The sequence below is a fragment of the Neolamprologus brichardi genome, chromosome 17, assembly GCF_056152115.1.
Source record: "Neolamprologus brichardi isolate AB-2024 chromosome 17, ASM5615211v1, whole genome shotgun sequence".
Lineage (NCBI taxonomy): Eukaryota > Metazoa > Chordata > Actinopteri > Cichliformes > Cichlidae > Neolamprologus > Neolamprologus brichardi.
The window spans coordinates 715,268-742,244 of record NC_142120.1 but is presented as its reverse complement, the minus strand read 5'-3'; the positions used below and the strand labels follow the sequence as shown (position 1 = coordinate 742,244).

Here is a 26,977-nt window from a genome sequence, read left to right as displayed (position 1 = left end):
GCAGAACCAGGCTCAGGGAGGGGCGGGGCCATCTGCTGTGATTGGTTGGGGTGAGAGAAGGAAGACAGGATAAAAGACATACAGGGCAACGTTCCTCCAGGTGGCTCCAGCCTCTGAAAGCCAGCAATAACTCATTGTTAGGAGGTCCAGCTGCAGATGAGCACTGATAGAGCTGCAGGTTCAGGACTTCCTCAGGACTCAAGTCTTATCCCAGGTTATTCACAGTAAATGAAATAAATGTGTTAATAACAATCAGTAGTCGTGCATGCAGGGAATGTAAACTGCGTGAGTCTGATTAGATCTTCCAACCTTCACATCAGCACCTGCAGCAGATCCATGTTTCTGTTTGCGTTCTCCGTCTTCTGCCTTTGTCAACGTTTGTTTTGCTGGTTTTTGTTGTATTTTAGCATTTAAACTTTTTTGGCTGTGACTAAATTCCAAATCAGACAAAACTGGACAAAGAACAACCCCATTAAAAATCCTGTGGCGAGATGCTAGAAATCCTTTGGCTGTTATTAACCCGGGGTCTGTAATTATGCAGATTGCCATAGATTTCTCTCTGGGTGCCTAGAAGTGAGATCCAGGGGTTGTTCTCAGCGCGACAGGCGGATGAGGGAATGGTTGTGCATTACTGAACTTGCCACATTCATCATGTTGACTGATGGCACGGGGAGTCAGTCCCCAGGTCCCGGTGGTTAATGTAGTGGGTAATTAACTGTCATTTGCCTAGTAATAGGCTGATGATCAATGGTTTGTTAGGAAACAAATTCTAATCCAGCAGCTGATGAATGCCTGCTGAGGCTGGAGCAACTGATGTGATAAGAGGGAAGGAAGTGGAGAGCAAGACTGCTATCAGCATTTCAGATGCTGCTTGAAGCTCTGCTGCTATCAGCAGCTGCTGTCCAAGCTGGATTAATCCAATTGTTCTCCTGTGCTGGAAAACTCAGACAAATGAATGATAGACGGGTCAGCTGATGTCTCTTTATTTATTTAACTGTGCCTGCAGATCAGATTTGGTCTCTTCACATTATATTTGTCTCCAGTGTGCAAATAAAAGAAGACAACATTCAACAGCAACCTGATGACAGATATATTTGGAGCCATGTTTAACGACCACTTAGTAGAAACTATTATTATTCTTTTCCATTATTGCTCCAGAGATGTTTGCACACAAGCATTAGAAGTTCTTCACCTGTATTTATGCTATTTATTTATCTATGACTACCTAGTGCAGCACTGGGAAAACTGCGATGAGACCTGTGGTTTAATATGGACTTAAATCACGTAATATATTATAGAGCAGGTTGAGAAATACACATGGCGACCAACAGAGAAGCCGTCACTAGCGCCGCTGTGTCACTCGACCGTTTGGGGCTATGTGGTGTGGGACAGTATGGTGAAGTCATGGAAGCTGAATAAATGAGCAAAAACATGTTTTATCAAGAAAAAGAAACATTTGACCTCTTTAAAGATACATTATTATTCTCGGGTATGAAGCATGTGTGAGGCCTGGTGTTCTCTTAAAGCACAAGTCCAACCGCTGTACCACCGACAGCCTGGACAAGATGACAAATCTGTGTGTAAAATAAACACGTAATAACCCATCTGATCCACACATGCAAAGAAATCCAACCATATATGTCCATAATTAAGTTAAAAGTAATGACACAGGGGAAAGTATTGAACACATGAAGAAAGGCAGATGCTTAAAGGCATGCAGAGTCATGACAGTATCAGTAATTAGAGTCCTGCCACTTAGTGCAAATTAAGATCAGCTGGTTCATTTATGGCCTATAAAATGTGTCACACAAGAAACACCTCATGGTGAGCTCTCGTAAGACTGTCTCAAACCTGTGGTTGCCAAATATACTGTGGCATTGGTCGCACAATAATCTCCTGTCGTTCCAGCGAGCACAAGATTTCAGACAAAGTCAGAAAAATGGTCAGAAGTTGTCTAAGAGCCGAGGAGCACCTGCAGGTATGGTTGTTTCAAACAGAACAATAGCTTCTGCATTTCACGGCCACGTTCTGCATGAACCCTCACCGTGCAAGACTCAGTGCTGAAACATCATCGAACCTTCGGGACTTTGTGTGGAAGAATGGCCCAAAATCACTCGAACAATCTGTGCGACCAGTTTCACCACACAGGAGGCATCGTGACGCTCTCATCACGGCTTCTGCCTGAAGTCTTAAATAGATTCCAGAAAACGTGTTCAATCACTTTTACCCGTCATGTTTGTCATTGTTATCCATCATTTATGGACATCAATGGTTTGGGTTCTTTGCACTCGTTGTTATTGACATGTGAGGAGGATTTTATGTGAATAGCACCTCAGTACTTATTTTACTGCTGTATCTGTTACCAGTGACAGTCTGGTACCATCAGGCCCGGGGTCTGGTACAACTGGTCAAGCAGGTAAACTTCATCCATCTTCCTTCCTCACTGGGTGAGCCGAGGTCAACTGTGTACTGTTTGAACAGCCAACAGGACAACAAGGACTGAACCCTGCTTAGACTCCAGGAATACGTTCAAACTGGTAATATGTTCCCAGTATAGGTTTTTAGAAGGTTGAAGTCCTACAGAAAGGTAGGCGATGACGTTTGCATCTCATTTTTGAAACATTTAAGTTTTTTAAATTAATTTTTTTGAGTAGAAAATCAATAAATGCATTATTTAAAAATTAACCGTTTTCATCCAGACGAATACTCTGTTAGTTAGAGGCGACGCTTATAAAACACTGAGCTGCCAATTAAAGTACAGCCCCGGGCAAACGTTAACGATTTGTTTTATTTGTTATATTTTGTAGAATTTAAACAAATCTTTGATAAGACCAAAATATTTTAGTTTAATAGCTGAATATTACTCTTTTGTTTTTTCCTCAAAACTGATTAATTTGATTTTTTCCCATTTGGAAAAAAATAATGTTAAATTTATTAAATTTACATTTAATTATTACATTTATTTATTTTCATTTGTTGTGATGACACCGTCTACAAACGTTAATGAGTTGTTGCACTCGGCTGATTGAAAAGCTAATTTATAGTATAGTTAATTCATCGTTTATAATATGCGGTTGACCAGGTAAAGCACAAGGAGGAATTCCCAAAGAGTGCAACTTTTTATGTGAATCCTTTTTTTATTAAAATTTGATTATAGTTAAAATTTTGTTCAAAACAAACATCTTGGACAAGAGCCGATCATATTTGGGTGTGTCTGTGCAGCATGTTAATGTTTGTGCAAACATCACGAGGGAATTTTTTGGCTTTGTTGTAGCAAACGATCTTGCACAGTTTGCAATCACTTCTGCATCACGTGAGATAAAATGATTTTGTGCTCTCGTGTTACATTTTAATTCAATCTCAGAGGAAAGTCGTCGGCTTATTTACCGATTTCACCGTCCCTCATATCAAACCACCAGAGGACTTTCACCTACAGTTTTCTAAAGCAAAGTCCGGTGTCAGCTCTGTTCCACTGCACAGGCTGCTGCTCAGGAGGTGAGAAGAGAGCATGGAGAGACCCATAAAATGGCCAAACTGAATACCATTTAGATTCAAACAGAGTCCTGAGTGATTTATTTTGAAGGGCGATCATTTATTATCCAAATACTGATTCAGCTGCTGAAAGACAAAGACCTCACATGTACAGTGTGAGGAAGCTACAGTGTGACTTAAGGTTCAAACAGTTGTTGTGCAAAGCTGCTGCCCACAAACACTCAGTGTCTCTGCAAGTGGACAAATCAGCAAAAGCTTTCACTGAATCCAGTTTTCTGCAAGGAAAAAGAACAAATCAGAAGAGATGCCACCAAATTTTCATTTCTCCGATGGAAAGGCAAAATTCCTTTAATTAAGGCAACACTAATCCATCAAATAGGTCCTATTTGTTTTTCACCCAATTGCTGTGTAACAAGAGAGATGCTTCACTGTCTGAAGGTATGTTGACAGTGGCCCTTAGTCCTGTAGATATTCATATGAGCACAATCTGCTGCTTTGCCTCTGGGAAACATCCTTTCTGAAGGTTAATAAACAACCCTGCACGAGTTCATTCATCAGATGGTCTCTCACAGACTGAGTGGCATGCTGGTTTATCATTTTAACAATGGAGGCTAAAAGTGCCTCCAGAACTCGCCTAATAGGTTATTTTGTGATATGATTTTGTTATCAGATATGTGTTTGCTCTTGCTGGCCTGGTCTCGGTCACTGTGTGGTAACGAATCCTCACATTAATGTCCCTGGAGCAGGGAACACCATAATAAGGTCCTCCCTGGGCAACAGAGCTGGCCACGTCCGTCTATTTCGATGGCACAAGCTGTGGCCCTGCTATTCTTCACTGCGGCGTATTTTTGTGACTAAAGCAGGGGCCGTGTATGTCTCAGTGGAAAGATCCTCTCTGACGCCTGCCACTCTCCTTCTCGTTCACCAACAGCAACAGAAGTATTTGCATCTCCATAATTCTCTTTAGTGAATTTCCCAGAATAATAAAATACATGTGAGATACAGATGGAGTCAAACTTCAACGGTGAAAGTAAATCCTGAGCTCAAAGCAGAAATTTCAGTTTCCGAACACGTTCACCAACGAAACGACCGCTTCAGCTGCACCTGGTTTAACATCTATGGTCATCTCATCCGGATCAGAGGTGAAACGTCTTCAAGCAACAGACGCTTTCCAAGCTCCTTAGACATCTATGAGACGACTAAAAACTCATTTTAAAAAGTATAACGATGTGGAAATAAAGGGAAGACAAATAATTAGGCCTCATTTATAAACAGGGTGGAAGAACAAATCTGAGCATGAACTGTGCATACAAATATTTTATGTACAAGTTTGTGATTTGGTGCCAGAATCGAATAAAAGCAGCAGGAATAAACAAAACAACAGGAAGGCCCATGTTAGAGTGCAGGTGGGAAAGATCTTGGAAGTATGCAGATGATTTGGTCTGAGTAGAGTGTGTGAGTGGCCCGAGCGATGAGGTTACTCCGACCGTGGCTCAGATGGGTGGATGTTTGTAAATAATCCGAATGGCCCAGAGGAGGAAGCTGTGAGTCTGGAGGTGGACCGATTCACCTGAGGCGCCGTTCGGAGGGCAGCGAGTCAAACAGGGGATGGGTGCGATGCAAGGGGTCAACTGTGATGCCGCTGGTTTTCCTGAGGCAGAAGAGGCTTACAATATCCTCCAGGGCTGGCAGAGGCCAATTGTTTTTTGGGTGGTGTTAAATACCTTCTGCACAGCTTTCCTGTTCTCAGCAGTTGTCCCTGCGTAACAAACACCGAAGCAGTAAGAGCTTGAGCGATACGAGGCCAGCAGCAGCTCCTGTTCTAGTTATTCTTCGTCAGGACACGGAGGAGGTCCATGATGAGTTCATTTGTTTCAAGAACGTTCAACATCAGGTTATTTTTGGAGGACCAGCGGGACAAAATCTCTACCGCTGCCCTGTCAGAGATGAGCCCAACCACGATGGCGCCAGCGACCTACTTGACAATGACGTTGGCTGAGTGGGTTGGTGTGCAGTCATGTGTAAACAGGGGCTACAGTGGGGGGATGAGGACAGCCCTGGGGGGATCCAGTCCTGCGTGACAGTCGGGGGGGGGGCCTGACTGAGGCCAGCTGGGGGAGCTGAAGGTGGTCCAGTTTCGTGGTCAGGATGTTGACGATTATGGAGTTGAGTGATGAGCTGCAGTCCACGAAGAGCGTCCTCATGCAGCTCCTCCTGTTCTCCAGAGGGTTCAGCACTGAACACGTTTAGAGCCTCGGGTCACAATAAAATCTGTCTTTAAACTGAGTACTACTGTTAGTGGTGTATAAGAAGTTGTGTTTCCCACTGTAACACTTTACAAAACACAAACATAAGGTGATGCATGTGTCCTCCAAACACACTTCACAAACATATCGATTCTTAAATCGTATTTGTATCGTACCACATTTCAACATTAGTCACCTGAAGGCGCTCTATATCAGAATCCTCTTTAGTTTGTGCACGCTAATGAAGGATTGGACTGCAGTTCAGCTGGTCCTTCTTCTGTACTGGACTCCTCGTCGTTCTGGATCAGACCAATGACGTTGTTGTCGTCTGCGAACAGAAGTTTCACAGATGGCTCTCCTGAGGTGCAACGTTAGTGTAGGGCACTGTAAGCTGGGTGAGCGATGGAGATGTCTGGGATTACTTCGTTGAAGGCTGAGCTGAAGTTCACGAACAGTATCCTGGTTGAGGTGATGCAGGATGTAATGCAATGCCATACTGAGTGCATCCTCAGCCAACCTGTTTGCCCAGTAGGCAAACTGCAGGGGGCCCAGCAGGTGCTCTGTGATGTAGTTTCCATTCTTCCGATGGACTTTGTGACCACAGACGTGAGGGTGACAGGCCTGTAGTACTTTAATCCTGTGAAGGTGGAGCGTTTGAAGCAGGAAGGAACTTCCCACAGCTCCAGAGATCTGTTAAAGATCCGGTTGAAGATGAGGGGCCAGTTGGTCGACACAGGCTTACAGGCATGAGCGTAACCGGTCCTGGACCCTTTCAGGTCTTTGTCTCTGGAAGAGCAGACACATCTTCCTCACAGAAAGCGGGTCAGAGGGGCAGGGGAAGGAGGACTCCAATTAGTCTCATCAGTACTGACTTCTGTGGAGGGTGATGAGCTGTAGGCCTCTTCAAACCGATGCAGGTCGTTGGATCACTGTAGCTGTTAGTTACCTTGATCTCCTGTACTGTAAGACAAAGACCCTACAATCATAGAGCCAATGAACAGAACCCAGTTTGTGAGAAACATGCTCTCTCTTTCTAGTCCCTGTCAGTGTTTCAGCTGCAGCATTTTGGATCAACAGAAGACTTTTCAAGGAGTTTTTAGGACATCCTGATATACCACTATCCAGCAAAGCGAGTCGGTATAACACTTTAGCCTGGAAGTAATAAATGCATGAACTAGTTTTTCAGCGTCACTCTGAGACAGGATATTTCTAACTTTAGAGATGTTGCACAAATGGAAGAAAGCAGTCTTACATATTTGTTTAATATGTGCGTTGAAGGACATATCCTGGTCAAACATGACTCCAAGGTTCCTCACAGTGTTACTGGAGGCCAAGGTAATGCCATCCAGAGTAAGAATCTGGTTAGATACCATATTTCTAAGCTTTTCAGCGCCGAGTACAATAACCTCAGTTTGATCTGAATTAAGAAGCAGAAAGTTAGTGGCCATCCAAGTCTTTATGTCTTTAAGACATTCCTGCAGTTTAACTCATTGGTGTGTGTTATCTGGCTTCATGGACAGATAGAGCTGGGTGTCATCTGCATAGCAGTGTAAATGTATGCTATGCTAATGATGCTGCCTAGGGGAAGCATGTATAATGTAAACAGAATTGGTCCTAGCACTGAACCCTGTGGAACTCCATAATTAACCTCAGTGTGTGAAGAGGACTCTCCATTTACATGCACAAACTGGAGTCTATTAGATAGATATGATACAAACCACTGCAGCACAGTACCTGTAATACCTACAGCATGTTCTAATCGCTCTAATAGGATATTATGGTCGACAGTATCGAACGCTGCACTGAGGTCAAGAAGGACAAGCACAGAGATGAGTCCACTGTCAGAGGCCATAAGAAGATCATTTGTAACCTTCACTAAAGCTGTTTCTGTGCTGTGATGAACTCTGAAACCTGACTGAAACTCTTCAAATAAACCATTCCTCTGCAGATGATCTGTTAGCTGTTTGACAACTACTCTTTCAAGGATGTTTGATATGAAAGGAAGGTTGGAGATTGGCCTATAATTAGCTAAGACTGCTGGGTCTAGAGATGCTTTTTGAGTAAAGGTTTTATTCTTGCTCCCAGGCATTTGATATGTAACCTATTAATAGAGAGACTGTCATGTTTAATGGCAGGACTTCTTTGGGCAGTTTTGTAGGAATGGGGTCTAAAAGACACGTTGATGATTTGGAGGAAATAATTACTGACGTTAACTCAGAAAGATCAATCTGAGAGAGTCTAAATAAATGTCAGTGGTATTGAAAGTAGCTGTGAGTAATAATGTGTCAGTGAGACGGTTAATTTTTTTCTGTAATGATTAAAAGTTTATTTGTGAGAAGTTCATGAAGTCATTACTACTTGCTTGGCTCAACAGCACTCTCACACTATAATTATCCTTGAATTAATGCACAAAGCATGAAAAATAAAAGCAGGTACGAATTAGAAAACAGTTTTGAGGCCAAGTGCTAAGTTAGATATATAAGGAGTTTTCCACTGATTCCTTATTTTCATAACTTACACACATATATTTTTGTTTGCATCTGTTCATTTGTGCCTCAGGTTGTTTGGTGTCACGGGGAATTGTGCAGCCTGCAGCAAGCTAATCCCAGCCTTCGAGATGGTTATGAGGGCCAAGGAAAACGTCTACCACCTGGACTGCTTCGCGTGCCAGCTCTGCAATCAGAGGTGAGTGGACCAAACTTCAGCTCTTTTCTCATGTCTGTACTCATACAAATAGCTGGTCAGGATAGCAAGGTGCTGCAGTTCAGTACACGATGCACAAAAAGGAACAATAGCAACACATCATGATGCTCAAGATTTGCCAGGGACAAAGCCAGGGACACTGCGCCGATCAACGCCGACTCTGCATTCACCAACGAGCTGAATCAGTTCTACGCCCGTTTCAAGGTTAGCCAGGCGGCTAATGCTATCTACCGCCTGACTACCGAGGACAGTGACGTCATCAGCGAGAGACCGGTGACCAGCATCGCGGAGCGTGACGTCTGAGCGGCATTGAGGAGAGTGAACACAGCAGACGGCATCACCGGCCGTCTGCTGCGCTGCTGTGCTGACCAGCTAGCAGGTGTGTTCACTTCCATCTTCAACGAGTCCCTGACGAAGTCTGTGGTCCCCACATGCTTCAAAAGATCCACCATCATCCCTGAACGATTACCGGCCAGTTGCACTGACCTCGGTAGGAATGAAGGTGTTTGAGAGGCTGCTGAAGAACATCATCTCCTCCTCCATCCCAGACACCACAGATCCACTGCAGCTCGCCTACCGACCCAACAGATCCACAGAGGACGCCATCGCCCACGTCCTGCACACCACCCTCAGCCTCAGCTGGGTAGACTCCAGGTGCCCAAGAACCCTCCCCAACGCAGAAGAGGCCCAAGCCACCACCCCCAAGGTCAACAGCCACATCAGAACATCCAGCCATGTGCCCTGGAACCAACAAACATCCCAGGGAAGGCAGCAGCATCCAACAGGGAATGATGGGGAGGGCCAACCCCACCCTCCATGGCCGTAGAACCACCAGTGTAATTAAAAAGAAGAGGCAGGTCACCATGCAGTACAGCCAGCAAAGCCATGTGTATTGCCCTACCCACTGCAGCCTAAAACCTCCCCCACATCAAAGGGTGAGTCTGGAGTGTGCAGATGACTCCCAGTGTTGGGGGTCAAAGGGCCTGGAGCCCGTAAAGCACAGACCAGACATCTCAACGTGGGCCTGCTCCCCCCACACTGGAGAAATCTCAACACAACTTAATCTTCCTCAAGCAAAAGTACAAGCTGCTCGTACAATCGATCACAACTCTTCAGGGAGTGGTCTCCGGGTCGTAACACTTCCAAGCTCAAATACACAGAGCAGCCATCAATAACTGCACCCAAGACAGAGGTGTGGCAAAAGAGTAGGGGTGCAACGATACTCGTATCGATATTGAACCGTTCGATACAGTGCTTTCGGTTCGGTACGCATATGTATCAAACAATACAAAATTTATTTGATCAACTTTTCTTCTGACGGTGCTGTCTGTGTTGAGCGCTCAGTGGATCCGTGCTCGACAGTGCAGCCTAGGCGGAGTAGTCGAACGCAGATTCACTGAGCGCAGCGCAAGCTAGCTAGCGAGACAGAAGCTAAGCTCGTTGCAACATGGCAAATTGAACCTCCCCCACCCTCATTCAGAACTATTTTGGTTTTCATGTGACGTATGACCCTGAAGGTAAGCGCGTCATGGACTAAAGTAAAACAGTATGTCGGATGTGCCAGCAATGCTCAATTACATGGTGGGAACTAGTGTGTTAGCGCAGTTAGCTCGTTAACGTGTTGGCCGTCCAGCCCCACGCACGGGGCGATCCGCGGTAGCTCGTTAACGGAGATTTGCCGTGTTGTGGCGTTAACGTCATTTCAGATTAACGCTGACAGCACTAGTGGGAACACAACGAATATGACTGCACATTTACTCCGACATCATCCTCGTGCAAAGACAAGTGGAAGCAGACAAAAACAACAAGCACGCATGCTACAAACTTTAGCCGAGTCATTTAGACAGCCGTTAGCACATGATTCTCCTTATGGGGACCTGATATGTTTAATATGCTGCTGAGAATATAGCCCAGAAGAAGCGTATAGTAGAGCTTTTATTTTGGAAAGAGACATTTCTCTGTAATAAACTCTCTTTTCCAAAGATGAGGGATTTCTCCATCAGATAGATTTATTTTTTTATTACTTTGTTGTTTCAGCAACATTAAATTTAAAAACTGTACTTTTGAGTTAAAATATATATTTATAATTTTAATAAATGACAAATTAAAAAGGCGTGAACATTTTTTTCGTTTCGAAAAAATATCGAACCGTGAATTTTGTGTATCGTTGCACCCCTACAAAAGAGGTGGGCTACATGCTAAACCAAACACGAGAGCCACATGACCACCGCTGCCCGTAGCCTTCTGTTAGCTAATGTCCGCTCTCTCAAAAACAAGATGGACCAAAGAACCAGGGAAAGATGCCAACATGAAATCAGTGTTGTCCTGTTTTTACAAAAACCTGCTGCAGGTGTGCCAGACTCTATCTATCTACAGACCCACTCCACACACTGTGGAGACTACACACTTGCCTTGAGTACAAATAAAGGTGGAGGTGTATCAGTTTGTTGACGAGAGATGGTGTGTGGATGTTCAGGTGGTGGAGATTGTTGAGCAAACATCAAAATGATGGTGAAGTGCAGACCTTTTTATTTACTGACGTCAGTGCTGTGTCTATACTTCCTGTTTACATCCTGCAGTAGCCTGACGTTATCACCAAACATGAGACTGCTCACCCAGATGCCATGTTTGTTTTTTAACAACTACAACTTCTTGACTGTGCTTTCAAAGTCCCGTCAACGTTCAGTAGCAACACGAGAAGGCTGCGCCCCAAACCCAGCTATAGTTCCTCTAAGTGCAGCTCCTCAAACCCCTCCAGTACATAAAATATTAAAGTTTGGAGTGAAGACACTGATTTGGTGCTTTAGGGCGGCTTCAATGCCACAAACTCAGGTGTGTTTAAGGTTGCTGTCTTAAAAAAGAGCAGTTATGATTTACAGGACTATGAAACAGTGGTTGATAGCTACATCAGCACATGCACTGACGATATTTTCCCAGTCAAACGCTGTAAAACATTTCCAAATCAGAAAAAGCACCTCAGCAACGTTAACGATCAGTGGAGATGAATAAACTCATAGTGGTGTGAATGGGACCATTCGTGGTGGGGGCGCTCTCCAGCACGTTTTAAAAATCGATTGCCTTCCCATAAATACAGGACACTACCCCGGCACACAACATTTAATTTTTAATGCAGTTGAGTGTTATTTCTGTTTTTACAGTTGTTTTATTTTGCTGATTTTTAGGTTTGTCTTTTAATGGTCTCTGTGGGGAGGGGGGTGACAGCAGGGAGGACTCTGCATCCTGGTCCCAACTCTGGATATTTAACATGCTTTAGAAATGAGAGCTGCTCCACCTGAAGTGGGATTGATCTGAGACCAGGTTTTCTGCAGAAAGTTTCCTGATCATTTACTTTCTGCACATCAGCAGACCCGGGCAGGTCAGCCCTTCACATTAAAATACATTTAAGCCAGCGTACATATCTCCTCTTTATATTAGGGCAGTTCATAAACTGTCAAATAAAAGTAGCGTGTCTCATATATGTTGTAGACTGAAAGCACCATTTAGATGCCTCTTTTCATGTTGTGTGTAGAAGGACCCAAATTCAAATTTCAGAGGCAGACTTGATAAAAGAGTCGACCCATTTATTTGGCTGATGGAAACATAACAGAATAAATAACATAAAAGTAACAGAAGCACAGAAACACAAACGTTTGATGTAAAACAGGATGAATGAAAACACAACGAGACACAACGAGGCTAATCAAGAGAAGAGGAAACAGGTGGCAGCACAGCTAAAACTAATTAAGAGAAAAAAGGTCATTAAAACTAAAAACAGACACTGAAGGTGAAAGACTACCAAAATAAAACAAATAAAAAGATAAAGCAAAAATATTCTACCCGTCTGCAGGTAGGCTGTTATTTTAGCATCAACAATTTAGATGCATCGTAGATCCTACAGTGTTACTGTAGAGACTACCTTACATATAGAGCGCCTGCCTGTTGTTGTGATTTCTGTCTATAAGGCAACAATGCTGAGGTCATCACTAACTGGTAACGCATTTTAAAGTCTGGTCTTAGCTGGTCTCTGAAGCATAAACCTGGATTAACTGGGTGACCTTTTATTTTTTCAGCTTGAGATCTGTCCTGAAGTTTCTCTGAACAGTTCCTTTGCATTGTTAGCACAGAGATGTTACTGTTCTGCGTCTAACAAACTCATCTGATGTTCACTTATATCAATTTTATCGCCTCCATCAAACATGAAAGTCCCCTCGACCCATGGACCCTTCAATAAAGCAATTAATCTTATAAATGACCCAGAAATGTCTCAGTGGTGCATCAGAACATGTGAAATCTGATAAATAAATGCGCTGACACCGAGATCATTTCAGGTTATGAAGTCTAATTATTCCCCAGTCCTGCAGACTGGTTAGTTAGAGGCTATGCTGAAGTTTTAAAGCTGAATTCCTGCACCCGGGTTTGGATGTGCCGCTACTCATGTAGTCATGCAGGCATGTATTCATGCCATTAGTAGGTCTGTGAGTGCATCCAGCCCACAGATTAAAGACAGAAAACTCAAAGTCAGTCATTATTCTGATTTCATACACATCTCACTGCAGGACTCTAATGGCCACCGCCATGTTTCACTGTTAAAGGGCCATGCTTGTGTGATGGGCTGTTAGTGCAGAGCAAAGATGTAGAGAACTTATTTAATATTCATCTTATTTCCTTGTTGTTTCCACCAAACACACAGCTCAGTAGCTGCAACCACCAACATGGCTCTCTGCCCCGTTAGCGCACCTTTCTCTGGCCTTAAATACTTCTAATTGCTGATGGGAGTCAGCTGTGCAAAAAGACACGCCCACACGGGCAGATTCAGGAGGAGGTCCTGCTGGGCGGTAACAGCCACCATTATTAAACTGACAGCCGCACTTTCCATGAAAAAAGGATCTGGAGCTGAAGCCACTTCAGGCAGAACATGTTTGTCACAAGGAAAAGTAATTTCTTTAAAATGACATTAAGCTGAGGGACTGAAGGGGATCCAGTACGAGGTCTATCAGTTAAACAAAGGATCCCCACAGTGGATCTGATCTTTCATGTCTGTGGACTTACTCTGTTACACTGGACAAATCTGTGATCGTGGCCTTCCCACCAGCCAGACCTGTTCGCTGGGAAAGAGAGCAATAGCACTGTCCTAGCGCTAACAAGACACGTAGCTGGTTCTGAGGAGAGAAAAGATGTTGGCAATACTGGTGTGAAGAATAGGGAAGGAGATATGAGACTTCATCCAGCAAGCAGTTAGCCACAGATCAGCCCTGGGGGACAGCTAATCAATGGGGCTGTTGTCAAGTCTCATCATCTCTCCTGTGCTGGCCCAGTTTCTCCAATAAGTCAAGGCCACAGCTCAGAGGGCTCGGGAAGGTTACAGTTAGCGAGGTGCAAAGCAGTGCAGGACTGATGACGGTGTGGCAGAAGCCAGTGCTGATAAAGGTGGAGGCTCCACTCTGATGTGAGACAGCCTAGCAGACAATAAGAGGTCTCTGTCACTTTGTGCCTGTGCTGGTAACTGGGCACGTGCAGCCAGTGTGTAAAACAATTCAGTGTTTAATATGTCGATGCTGGAAAAACCTGAAACGACCGTAAAAATGAAATAATTGCAAGTGTAACAGGTAACGAAAGGTAACAGTTTGACAGGCATAAAATATTTTGTGTTTTAATTAGAGCTTGTAGGGTTTGAATCACGTGAGTAATCAGCACCGCTCTCCTACCTGGTGTCTTGAACGAGACGTGGGTAACCACTTCACTGCTGCTGTCAGGTCCATCTCTCCATCTTTAGTCTTCTGTCTTCAAGCTCGTAGCTGTCACCCCTCACTGGTCGTTGCCCAGTTGTTGTTTCTTTTGATCCAGCTGCTGCAGCCTTAGTGACTTGACTGCTTCCTGGAAGACCCGCCCTCCCATTTATAACTGAAATCACCCCAACCAGCCACAGCAGATGGCCCCGCCCCCCCTGCACCATTCAGGAGGAGTTCTTCCTTCCCACTGTCGCCAAAGCGCTGCTCAGAGGGGGTCATATGATTGTTGGGTTTCTCTGCATGTATTATTGCAGGGTCTACCTTACAGTATAAAGCGAGGACTGTTGTTGTGATTTGGTGCTGTATGAATAAAACTGAACTATTCCAAAATATTTTGTTGTTCTCAAAATCAATATTATTCATTTTACCATCGTGTGTTTATTTGGCTTGAAGGGTGATCAGGGTGGATTTAAAAATGCAGTTTTGGATGGGGAGTGGGGGTCGTTGTTGTTGTTTGTGCTCGTACAGTGTGTTTGAATCACTATAACTAAAGTTACTGTTGAGGTGGATGTAAGAAATCATGCTCTGAATAACTCCTGCATACAGGTGGGTCACGTCAGGTACCCGAGCCCCACTCACTGTGTGGAGGTCCCAGCAATGAACTCAGCAGTCTTAACACTAAAGGAAGTCAGAGGCTCACTGCCCCCCCACATCCCAGCTCCACTCCCCCCTGGTAAAGACAGCACTGCAGCTTGCTGGCTTTGGTGAGCCTGCACACTGAGGGAGATGAGCAGCCCTCAGGACAACACAACCAAACCTGCTGCTCTTACATGTTCATCATAACCTTCATTCTCTCTCACAACATATGGAAATATTTTTGTGCCACTAATGAGCGCACGTAAAACTATTTGCAGGTGCAAGTGTTGCATTCTGAGGAGAAATTTATTTTGAGCGAAGAAAAGCTGAATTTGAGAGAACAAAATTTATTGCTGCGTGCAGAAAATGTATTTCAGTGTTTGCTATTATCCACACACACACACACACACACACACGCTCGCTCGCCGTGTGTTGTTTACACAGCAACATTCTCACATGAAAATATCTTAAAAGTTTATTTGTGACACAGACAGAGTAATATTTCAAACTCTGCCCCTCTGTGTTCCTCCACCACTGCCTCTTTGAGTTTTGGACAAATGCATTCTGGGATACTGCATTTCGTCATTTCGAGCTGATTGGAGACCAAAACAGCCAATCAGATGTTTTTGCATCAAGTCTGTGATTGGCTGGTTTTGTGGCACAAATATAACGGTGTAGAGAAAGAGTTGAACGCACGGGCAGAGATGTTGAGAGCGCGAGCAAATGCAAAAACTGAGCGAGAGGGGCTGCTGTTGTGTGTGTGTGTGTGTGTGTGTGTGTGTGTGTGTGGATAACAGCAAACACTGAAATACATGTTTTGCACGCAGCAATGAAGTTTGTTCACTCAAATTCAGCTTTTCTTCGCTCAAAATAAATTTCTCCTCAGAATGCAACACTTGCACCTGCAAATAGTTTTTACTGCGCTCAGAATAGTGGCACAAAAATAACAACAAGACACAGGAAGATGGGGCTGCCTGGGTCAGAGGGGTTTGTTTCTCCTGCAAGGGTAAAGGAACCCAGATGATTTAGTTAGGACACACTAAACACTCCATTAGTAAATATAAACATGTGCATCTTGATGCATCCTCAGTCATTAAGTACATCTCCTAAAAACGTTTCATCATCATCAGGTGACGTCTTCAGTCTCAGCTGACTGCAGGTTTCCCCAAATCTTATAAACAGTACATTTGCATAATGACTGAAACCAGCAGACTGAGGAACAGTTCTCATGACCAAAACAACCTCTGATGAAGAGGATGACACAGCACAGAAGAGCCACCTCGTCAGGACTCTGCAGTCTGTTTACACCTACAGGCCAGTGGACACTCTTTCAATGATGAGGATGTAACATCCTGGACAGGGAGGAACGCTGGTTTGAGGGCGGAGTCAAGGAAAAGGGAAAGACCATCTCTGAATAGAGGAGGGGCCTAAGGGTCCATCTGTCACCATCTTACATGCTGTGATTGCAGCCATTCCCCAACTCTCTGTGAATGATACTCATGGTTATTGATCATGGTTATTGATCAATGGTCATGAGAATTGTTCCCTCAGTGCTGCTGGTTTCAGTCATTATGCAAATGTCCTGTTTATAAGGTTGAAACCTGCAGTCAGCTGAGACTGAAGGAGTCGCCTGATGAGTCGCCCACAAAACGCTTCGTCCAGGTGAACAGAATCAACTTTTGGAGATAAACATATGCATACACATAAACACTCAAACCTGCATCATCTCCATGATCCCAACACTGCTGTTGAAAGGACAGTGTTGGGCTCACAGTAGTTTGGGAGAAGGTTGGCCTGTTTAAAGCCTCACATTAACGAAACGTTGATACTCTGATGTGAACGTTCTCCTTCTTTTCTCTTCGTGCAGGTTTTGTGTTGGAGACAAGTTCTTCCTGAAGAACAACATGATTCTGTGCCAGACAGACTATGAAGAGGGGCTCATGAAGGAGGGCTATGCTCCCCAGGTGCGCTGACCTTCACAGGCCAACATGGAAGAAGAGGAAGAGAAACTCCAGAAAAAGTGCTAATGCCTTCCTGTCCATGTTCCCCACATGTACATACGTAAGAAAGACTCCCTGAGGGGGCAAACACACTGTTGTACAGAATAGCCATAAAGGCGACGTGGCAGGGACACGCCCTGGAAGCCTACAACAAAATGTATCGTGTGAAAACATTTTTGGATGCTGCCTTTTCCCACCCAACCAACAAATACTGGCCTGAAAAGGAATTTTTAACCACCTGCTGGCTTTGTTTGCTCTTTTAAAAAAGACCCACCTACCGACTGCACTGCACAGTTCAACAGTCTGTGATTGAGTCTGAACTCGACCTGGATATTGTCAATCACTCAAACTGTGCTAAAGAACTCAGTATAAAAGTATAAAATCCATCCATGTTGTCTCAAGTGTGGCAAAATAATACTGTTGGGAGTGCGTGTGTCGGTCCATGGACGTCCTTTAAAGACTTCTGTCACACTTTAAGGCTTTGCATGGTTCAGGTGATCCAGAAACCTGAAACTCCAAACCTGACAAACAGAAACACTAAACTTTGTGCTGCCCCTGCAGCATGAACAGAGCAAACAGGGACATATGTCAGACTTAACCAGGGTAAAAATGAAATTGATATTGGACTTTTTGAATAAGGTGGACAAACATCCAGCTGCTGAAGTTGCCTCATGTGTAAATAAGCAATTGTTTGCTAACACCTCAGTCAAAAGATTTATTGGGGAATCGTGCAGCATGTCAGCTCCTCCTGCAGCCCGCAAGTGTGTAAAAACTCTATAAGACAAACTAAGTGTTACAGGATTGTACGTGTGAGATATTTCCATGGTTTGACGAGAGTTAAAAATGCAGTCTTTTCAGTATTTTGGGCTGGGACGCTGCCACTATGATTCTGTGATGGTTGTTATGTTGTTTTAGGTGGGACGGCTTCTCTTATTAAAAACCTGCAGTCAAAGTGAAAAACTCACGGTCACCGAGGATATTTAAGTGGTTTGTAGAATTTTGAACATGGATAGTTTCAGTCATTTGCTCACACGTGGCTACAACGCCGTCCTCCCACAGCGGGACGCTGTCCTCGTCAGCTGAGAGGAAAACGTCTCGTCTTTCTGAACCCCGTCTGAGCTCATGTTAGCAGGACAGGAAGCAGCTTCTCTGATCTGTAAATTGTGGATGTACATTCATTTCTGCTTGCTTGTACAATGATTTCTTTTTATGTGTCATCCAGCATGAGAATCTTATTTTTAGGACGATGCCTGTAAATACTATAATTGTAATAATTTTAAACACAAATGTAATAAAGTTTTATTGTCTAACCAGCGGTTCTGGTGTTTTTCTTCTGTTTCTATTGATTTGACTGTTTACAGTGTTTGTTGAAGCAGTGAGGCTTCAGTATCAAACCCAAAGACCAGTGTTGGGAAGGTTACTTTTAAAATGTATTCCATTACAGATTACAGATTACATGCCCCAAAATGTATTCTGTAACGTATTCCATTACGTTACTCAATGAGAGTAACGTATTCTGAATACTTTGGATTACTTAATATATTATCATGCTGTTTACAACTACATGAATGTACTATTGCTGTGATTTATTACTGTTACTGAAGGTCCGCGGCTCCGAACCGTAGTAAAGGGACCTCTGGCTAATACGGTGGGTTCTGTGTCGGCTCGTAGCTGAAAACTAGCTTTACTTTGTTGTCTGGGTCAACTTTGCTAGCAGAGACAGAGAGAGGCGTTGAAAGGCTGCTCCAACAGAACTTATTGTTTCAGAGGAAAACACGAACACGGTGTACAGTCGAGTCTTAATAGCTTACTTACAGCTGGGCTCGTCAGGCTCTCTTCTTGGCTGCAGTGGTTATTATTATATTTACATGCTTCCAGCTCCCGTTTCTGCTCGATGACAGCTCGTACTTTTCCTTTTTCTCCCTCCCTCGCTCACAGACACATAACGGGTATGGCAGTCCATTCTCCCTGCAGCACGGACTACACTGCCCATGATGCTACATTCTTTAGAGCTATACCTGTAGCATTCTGCCTGTTAGCTTAGCACAACAACAACAAAAAGGCCTCTCTCACCCAGGAAACACGCAGAGAGAGAGCGTCACCCTGTAACCATGGCAACCGTAACGCTGCCTGGAACAACAGAACGTAGCTGTCAAACAAAACCCAAACAGTCCTGACCCGCCACAATATGAAACAGGGAAGTACCGCCGTGTAATCCATTTATTTCAACAAAGTAACTGTATTCTAAATACCACCTTTTTAAACGGTAACTGTAACGGAATACAGTTACTCATATTTTGTATTTTAAATACGTAACGGCGGTACATGTATTCCGTTACTCCCCAACACTGCCAAAGACGCAGCTTTAGTTGTAAAGCAGCTGTTCTCTGTGTAACAGCTTATGATATACGAGTCATCAAAGGTGCAGTTATCAGTTTGTCGTCTTTGCTCCTTCTGATGTTCGGGTCACATGACCTGAGAGCTTTGGTTGACAGTTACATTTTTCCACTTAGATGAGTTTTTGTTTTGTGTCAAATGTTTCTATTTTGATGATGTTTCATGGAGCAAAAGAAAAAGCAAAGCTTCTTTTACACGTTACTGTTGTTACTCAACAACACTGACAGTTTAGGATCATCAGGTAAATTATTTGACGTGAAGTTGGACTTCACAGATGTTTCCATGACTTTACAGTTAAGCTAATCTGACAAAGAGAAAATCTTTGATAATGTTAAAGCTGCTCTACATGGAGACATTATAGTGTTTTTATTTTTAAGTGTGGCACCAATAAGAATAACTCTCAATGCTGACACACAGATGCTAAGTGCTCTTATCAACTTAATCTCTTCGTCCGCATGGTTACTTGTTGCTTTCTGTTCCATTTGCCCGAACTGAACTTGGTAAAAGAGCTTTTGTCCATTTAGCACCGTCGGCTCGGAACAAACTGCAGAAGGAAAATGACTGAATTTATTTCATTTAGGGCTTTTAAATTTAACTACGAAACCTTGAGGCCGAGTCCATAACATGCAACTGTTTCAATTAGATTGATTGTCATTTTAACTGATTTATTTATTTATTTTTATTTTTATTTGAATTTTATTTTATTTTATTTGTATTCTTTCACTTATTGTTGCATGTGTGTTGTTGCTGCCTGTGTTTGAGTCATTTCTGTAACTGTGAGACACCTGCTGCTATCTTGGCCAGGTCTCCCTTGAAAAAGAGGTTTTTAATCTCAATGGGATCTTCCTGGTTAAATTAAGGTTAATAAATAAATAAATTATCTGAAGTCAGATGTTCAGCCCTGAATCTTGATGCTGATTATTATCAGACTGTCTATGTTGTTTGTGTCGGTGATGATGAAGAGGAGCACGGTGATGGTCTGCACCATTCAAATGTTGATGAATGCTGGTTTTGTGATGATGTCATATCTTAACTCAGGAAAGGTTTGGTGTGGACTTCTATAATCATCATTATAAATAAAAACATTTGAAACCACTATAAACAACCAATCACCACTTACCAATAGCAACAACTTAAATGGTAAATGGACTGATTCTTATAAAGCGCTTTTCTGCTCTCCTGGAGCGCTCAAAGGTTCACTCTGCAGGTCTGAATGCTCGAATCCGAGTTTTTGTCTGCTCGTTCACACGACAAATAAAATGTGACAGCAAACGCGCTCTAGTGTGACGCTCAAAGTGGCCGCATGCGCAAAAGACGACGTCACACACAACGCGCTCTGTTTAGACCCAGAGCAACAGTATTGTTTGACTGATGGACCTTAATATAACAGCTTGCTTCAGACTTTACGTTTCCCAATTTTGCTTTAAGTTATAAAGTTATTGTGTTATCTACATTTGGCCTAATAATGATCATTATTGCTGTTTTAGAGGAGCGCTGCTTCAAAGTTGCAGATTTCTGTCAGAATCTGCAGATTATACAGAACAAATAAAATGTTCACGTTTCTCCAACGTTGTTCCCAACAGTTTCACTGACATCTACACGGGATGGCCAGGAAGCGTTCATGATGTCTTCCCCGGCGCTGATAATTGGCGTCTGTCTTGTGTCGGTGACGTAAAAGACGGATTTAATGCGACATGACCATCAAACAGCAGCTTTCTAAAACATCAGATATGTATCGGATTCAGCACCACATACGAAAGTGACCCAGATCGGATTTGAAAATATCGGATTTGTGCCGTTCACGCTGTCACACCATGATCGGATATGAGTCGCAGAGGGTCAAAGAAGTCAGATTTGATGCGCTTTCGCCTGCAGTGTAAACGTAGCCAAAGCGCTCTATACAACATGCCACATTCACCCAGTCTCACAAGTCCTTTCTGTATACGTAGTGCTTTTCTAACTACATTCACACTCCAATGGACGCAGCGCAGAGCAACTTGGGGTTAGTATCTTGCTCAAGGATACCTGACATGCAGACTGGAGGAGCCTGGGATCGAACCACCGATCAGTAGGTGACCTGCTCTCTCTCCTTAGCTGCAGCCCCTCTAAGGAAAGTGTAACCACTAACACAGTGCAACACGCAGTTTCTTTGTGAGTGGATACAACCCCTTGGTTAACCTTGATAAAGTCACTTGTGTCTTTTGCATATTTTCTGTGATGCTCCAAGAGGCAGTCAGTGGCTGATCGTGCCCACCTGTGGCTACAAAAGGCTGGGGGTCCTTCACTCAGCGGCTGCTGCTTAGGGCTGAACATGCAGTTTGCCCTTCGTGCCTCCCTCTTCAACCTTTGTTGAACTTGTTCATAATCCTGAACTTTGTCAAACCTTGGTGCATGCTTGAACTCAGCCTGATTAGAGATTTGAGCTGCTAGCTGGCTGTGAGCAGAATTTTGTGATGCTGGCTAGCCTTAGTCAACCTTTAGCTTATATTTTGTGTGTGGCCAGCTTGCCTTAGTCAACCTTTAGCTTTTACTCTTGACTGTTTTTTCTTCATGTAATAATTGTTTGCCCAGTGGTCTGTTGAACAGCCCTGTCGGTTTTCTGTTTAAAGTTTGTAATTAAAACCTTTTTCTTTACTCAGTTTTGTGCTGGGGGCTTGTGTATGTTACTCCTCCCCTGACGCCTAGCAGAGGGGGTCGTAAAAGTTTGGATTAAACCAAATAAAATAAATTAAAGTTATTTGCAAATTGTTTTAAACCTAAAGATGACGTACACATATTAGAGCAAAACTGTTGTTTTGACAACAGAGTCGCTAAGTGAGGGATTGAGTTGTTGCAGTTTAAAGACAAAAGTGTTTGAAGATAAAGAAATAAATGATAGTTATTACTTGATTATTGTGCCATAAGACTGTAGTGATGCTGTTATCAAATTCAAAAAGTAAAATTTCTGACTGATGTTTTCTGTACCATTGTCTGCTGTTATTTACAGTTTAGGTAGCATCTTTTTTGGAGACTGTTGAAACAGCTCGTTTTACAGAGAAGGCTGAGCTGTGAAACACAACCACGCTGTCCTTTCTAATCACAGTCTGAGACGCTGCTCAGTGGGATCTGCACTGCCCTCCCTCCTCCTGAAGACATGTAACCTTGAGAGCAGTAGAAACATGTCCTTGACATTTTCACTGACCTTACAAAGAGAAACTACGATGCAGAACGCTTCACTCGTGAGCTTTAACAGCTATTAGGAGCCTTCAAAAACAGATTAGCTCCGAGCCTGCATATTGTTAGCATCTTCATCCACGGTTTACAGCTGATCCTGGGTGTGTGGATAGCCCTGCTCCCTTTGCCAAGTGGCTGCAGGGGCAAAAATAATGATCTTTACAGACATACCAACGCTATCTGGAACAGATAACACAGCTTTAATGGCTCCTTATCCTTTGGCCCCTGCATTGTGATAGGCATCCTGGAAAATATATCCCAGTTGTTGGATCATTAGCGCTTTATTGTAGGCATAATGTGCTTTTGTTTGTGTGGGATTTGAGTTTTCTAGTGAAAGCGTAGCTCTGCTGTCGGACAACAAAATGCAGAATCAGGTCACGAAACACAATGTTGGCTTCGTAAAAAGAAAAGACAAACATAAAACTGATTCTTTGTATCCAAGTAGTATCTGTCTGATTTCCTCTGCTTTAAAGAAGTATCTCACATCCTAATCTCAAACTATCTGTGGAGACATTATTTCTGTATAAGCAAACTTTTGCACTGTTTACTACCATTGTGTGTGTGTGTGTGTAGGTGTGTGTGTAGGTGTGTGTGTGTGTGTAGGTGTGTGTGTGTGTGTGTGTGTGTGTGTGTGTGTGTGTGTGTGTGTTCAGGGAAAGCATTACACAAGTTACCACTGTCAGTAGCTTCAATGAGGATACATAGAAACAAACTAACGATCAGTGAAAGCAGGACTGTGCACTTTCAGCCTGTTGGGTCTCAGGGTCTTTCTTTTGATGTAGCAGCGTAACTTCTACCAGATGTCCATTTAGGCCCCAGCCTACCAATTCAACCATGAACGGAAAATTACAGCAAGCCACACACACACACACACACACACACTATTCTTCAAAGAGGCCAGATGATGACGGTTAAAATGGACGAATCAGCTGAGAGTAAGGTTTTAATTATTTGAACGCAATATCAAATAATACCCATCAATAGACTTCACACTGTTCAAAATGCAGGAGCAGGACTTCTCCATAAATTACACCAGTTTGCTCTACAGTGCTGCTCAGTGTGGACGGGAGCCAAAACAAAGAGAAAACGATGTGTTTTCAAACGAAAACCCATCAGTGTGGGCGTGGCCTGAGTCTGCTGCAGGAAAAGGTACCAACTCTACGGAAGACATCACATTTAGTGTCAGTACCAAAGAAAGCCACCCCTTTTGACCTTAATGATTTCAGACCAGTTGCCTTAACGTCACATGTCAGGAAGGTGCTGATGAGACTGGTTCTTCCTCAGTTTGCTTATCAGCCTCTCGTGAGGGTGATGCTGCTGCAGCGTCCTGACTCTCGGCTGTGGAGTGGTCAGGAAGAAATCCACTCTGTCTAAATGTCAGCGAGACAAAAGGAGATGGTGGTTGAAGACATCATGGGTGAAGAGGTGGAGAAAGAGTGGACAGCTGCAGGTACTTGGGCATGCACCTGAATAATAGACCTAACTGGAGGACTAAGAGTGATGCTGTGATGCTTTCTAAGGAAGCTCAGATGTGTGCACCAACATGCTTTCAGCCTGTGGTACAAAGTGCTATTTTGCTTTTGCAGAATCTGGAGGCGTCTGAGTCGGGGACAGGAAGTCACTGAGCAAACGCTCCACGCTATCTTCACTTTTCTTTCTTTTTGTCACTGTTATAAATATACAAATTCTTGTACTACATCATAGTATATGGCCCTTAATTATTTAACTATCTTGTTGTGTATTGTAGACTATTCAATACACAACATGTATGTTGCATAATGTTGTTTTTGTGATTCCTGTCCGTGTCACGACGAGGCATGCTCCGGGCAGTGTAATAAAGAAAGATCACTGTGTTGCTGTTAAATGTGCAACATGATGAAGGACATGACTGTGCCTCCACTCTAACATTTATTTGGTGACAGGAGATTATGCTGTCCTGAAAGCGTCTTTTGGTGACCTCCAACACCGAGCCTTTAACCTCACGTGCACCTCATGCAGTATTTGTAGGTTTTAAAATCTGTGGGTAGGAAAGAGACTGAATCTGAGAGAAAGCAGAGAAAAGCAGAGCTACTGGTGGAGGCTGAAGTGTTTGTCTAAAGATGAAGCAGACCACTTGAGCAAGACTCTCTCTGAGCGGCTCGGCCAAAGAGATTAACTGAGGCTCCGCTAAAGGTTCTCCCAACCTGAAACAGCACAAATGAGGCCCCAGACTTACCTGGGACAGCCTACAGGGACAGGACAGATGCCAAACTGTCTTCTATAATTTATCATTTATCCAAGGGGAACTTACTGTTACTGCAATACAGGGAACAAGTTATAGCTATGATCTGTCCTGCAGGATCTCACGCTGGGTCAGCACACCTGCATCCAATGATTAGTTCATTACCAGGCCTCTGGAGAACTTCAAGACATGTTGAGGAGGTCATTTAAATCAGCTGTGATGGATCAACGACACATCTAAAACCTGCAGGACACCTCGAGGCCTGGGGTCGGACACCCCTGATCTACATGTTACATAAAGAATAAAAATAAATCAGTAAAAACTCATGATTCTAGCTAACATGTACAAACAATTATCTGAATAATTGCACTGATCGATTTTAAATATAAACTGCACAATTAAAATGTCGTTAGTCATTGAATAAATCTGACAGCAGAAAAAGAGTCAATTCCTGAGTCAACTGTCAGCTGCTTCAATTTCTACTAAACAGAGAAAAAACGCTGTGCTGCAAGCGCGTGATGACAGTGGGAAGAAAAAAACATTTAAAATACAATTTTATTTATATAGCACATTTAAAAACCACAGGTATGCCAAAGTGCTGCACAGAACGAGATAAGAGCAATAATAAATACAAATAAATAAAATAATAATAATAATAATAATAATAATAATAATACAAATAAAATATATTAACAGGTGGAGACATAACTAACCAATAATACACCAGGCGTAGTAGGCACAACCCGAAAGGCTGAAGGTTAAAACATTATAAACATTAATAAAGCAAAAAAGATAAGTTACAGTACACTTAAAAATGCGGGCTCTAGGAGGTGGGGAAGGCAAGGCTAAATAAATATGTTTTTAATTGAGATTTAAAAGATTTAATTGAATCAGACGCCTTGAGGGAGGTTATTCCAGAGGTAGGGTGCAACAGCGGCGAATGCGCGGTCACCTCTGGTCTTAAGCTGAGATCTAGGTCGCACCAGGAGCATTTGGCCTGCTGATCTAAGCGCTCTCCTGGGGGTATAACAGCTGAGGAGATCCGTAAGATAGCTGGGTTATTTATGATTTTAAAAGTGAGCAACAAGATTTTAAAATCAACACGAAATTTAACAGGGAGCCAGTGCAGGTCGGAAAGAACTGGAGTAATAGACTCAAACCTGCCAGCTCCAGTTAAGAGACGCGCAGCCGCATTTTGAACGAGCTGCAGTTTGTGAACGAGGGCAGAATGGAGACCAGTGTAAAGGGAATTACAGTAATCTAACCTTGATGTAACAAAGGCATGGAGACGTTTCTCCAGGTCCTTACGTGGTAAGTAGGGCTTGGCCTTAGAGATGAGACGTAGTTGATTGAAACTCGATTTAACTACAGAGGACATGTTTGTCCAACTTGAAGGAACTGACAACACCCAGGGTCCTCACAGTGTCAGAAAGGGAGTCAGCAAAGGGCCCAAAAATACCAGTTAGTTCAGCCCGAGAGGAGGGAGTATCAAAGACTACAATTTCTGTCTTCTTATCATTGAGAATGAGGGAATTGCTCAGATTTTAACTTCATTCATACAATCAAAGAAGTGTTGCAACGACGACGTGACATCCTCAGCTAGTTCAAAATAGATTTGAATGTCATCCGCATAGAAGTGAAAAGAAAAGTTGTATTTATCAAAGATTCGGACCAAGGGTAACAAGTATAAAGAGAACAGCATGGGACCCAGCACAGAGCCCTGGGGGACACCAGAGGTAACAGGGGCAATGGAGGAGGAGCAGGTATCCATGGTGACAGAAAAGGACCTTTCTGAGAGATTTAAACCAGCTAAGGGCACTGCCCGTGATGCCCACCTTAAGCCTCATTAAAAGGACATTATGGTCCACCAAATCAAAAGCAGAGGACAAATCAAGCAAAATTAAGACCACAGGGCGCCCTGAGTCAGCGATTGAGAGAAGATCATTAATTCCGTGCTATGGCATGGCTTAAACCCGACTGAAATTTTTCCCAAATATTATTTGCATCCAAATAAGAAGAAGTTGGGAGTGAACAATCTTCTCTAGGATTTTAGACAGAAACAGGAGTTTGGAAATGGGTCTAAAGTTAGCGAGATCATTCTGATCAAGGGAGCTCTTTTAATTACCCTCATCTACCCTTAATTTAAAAGGAAGACACCACCAGTAGAACCAGACTCAAGGAAGGACAGCCATCAGCTGCAACCAGTGAGGGGTGAGGGGTAAAGACGGGACAAAATACACAGTGTGGGCTACAGATCTGAATAGTTTGGTCGGGATTGGGTGAAGTTTAGAGGTGCAAGTCTTTAACTGATGAATAATTCTTCGAGGTCTTTAGAATTTA

General features: G+C 43.3%; 1 protein-coding gene across 3 annotated transcripts in view; it reads left to right on the top strand.

The window, feature by feature from the left end:
- Positions 1 to 18,116, top strand: part of lmo3 (LIM domain only 3) — a 49,783-nt gene extending 31,667 nt beyond the window's left edge. For all 3 annotated transcript variants that reach the window (XM_087830687.1, XM_087830686.1, XM_087830685.1), the window contains exons 3-4: positions 8,298 to 8,423; positions 16,674 to 18,116. In XM_087830687.1, the coding sequence (XP_087686813.1) occupies positions 8,298 to 8,423; positions 16,674 to 16,779 (232 nt within the window). In that variant the 3' untranslated portion in view covers positions 16,780 to 18,116. The remainder of the gene's footprint in view (positions 1 to 8,297; positions 8,424 to 16,673) is intronic.
- The last annotated feature ends 8,861 nt before the right edge of the window (positions 18,117 to 26,977 follow it).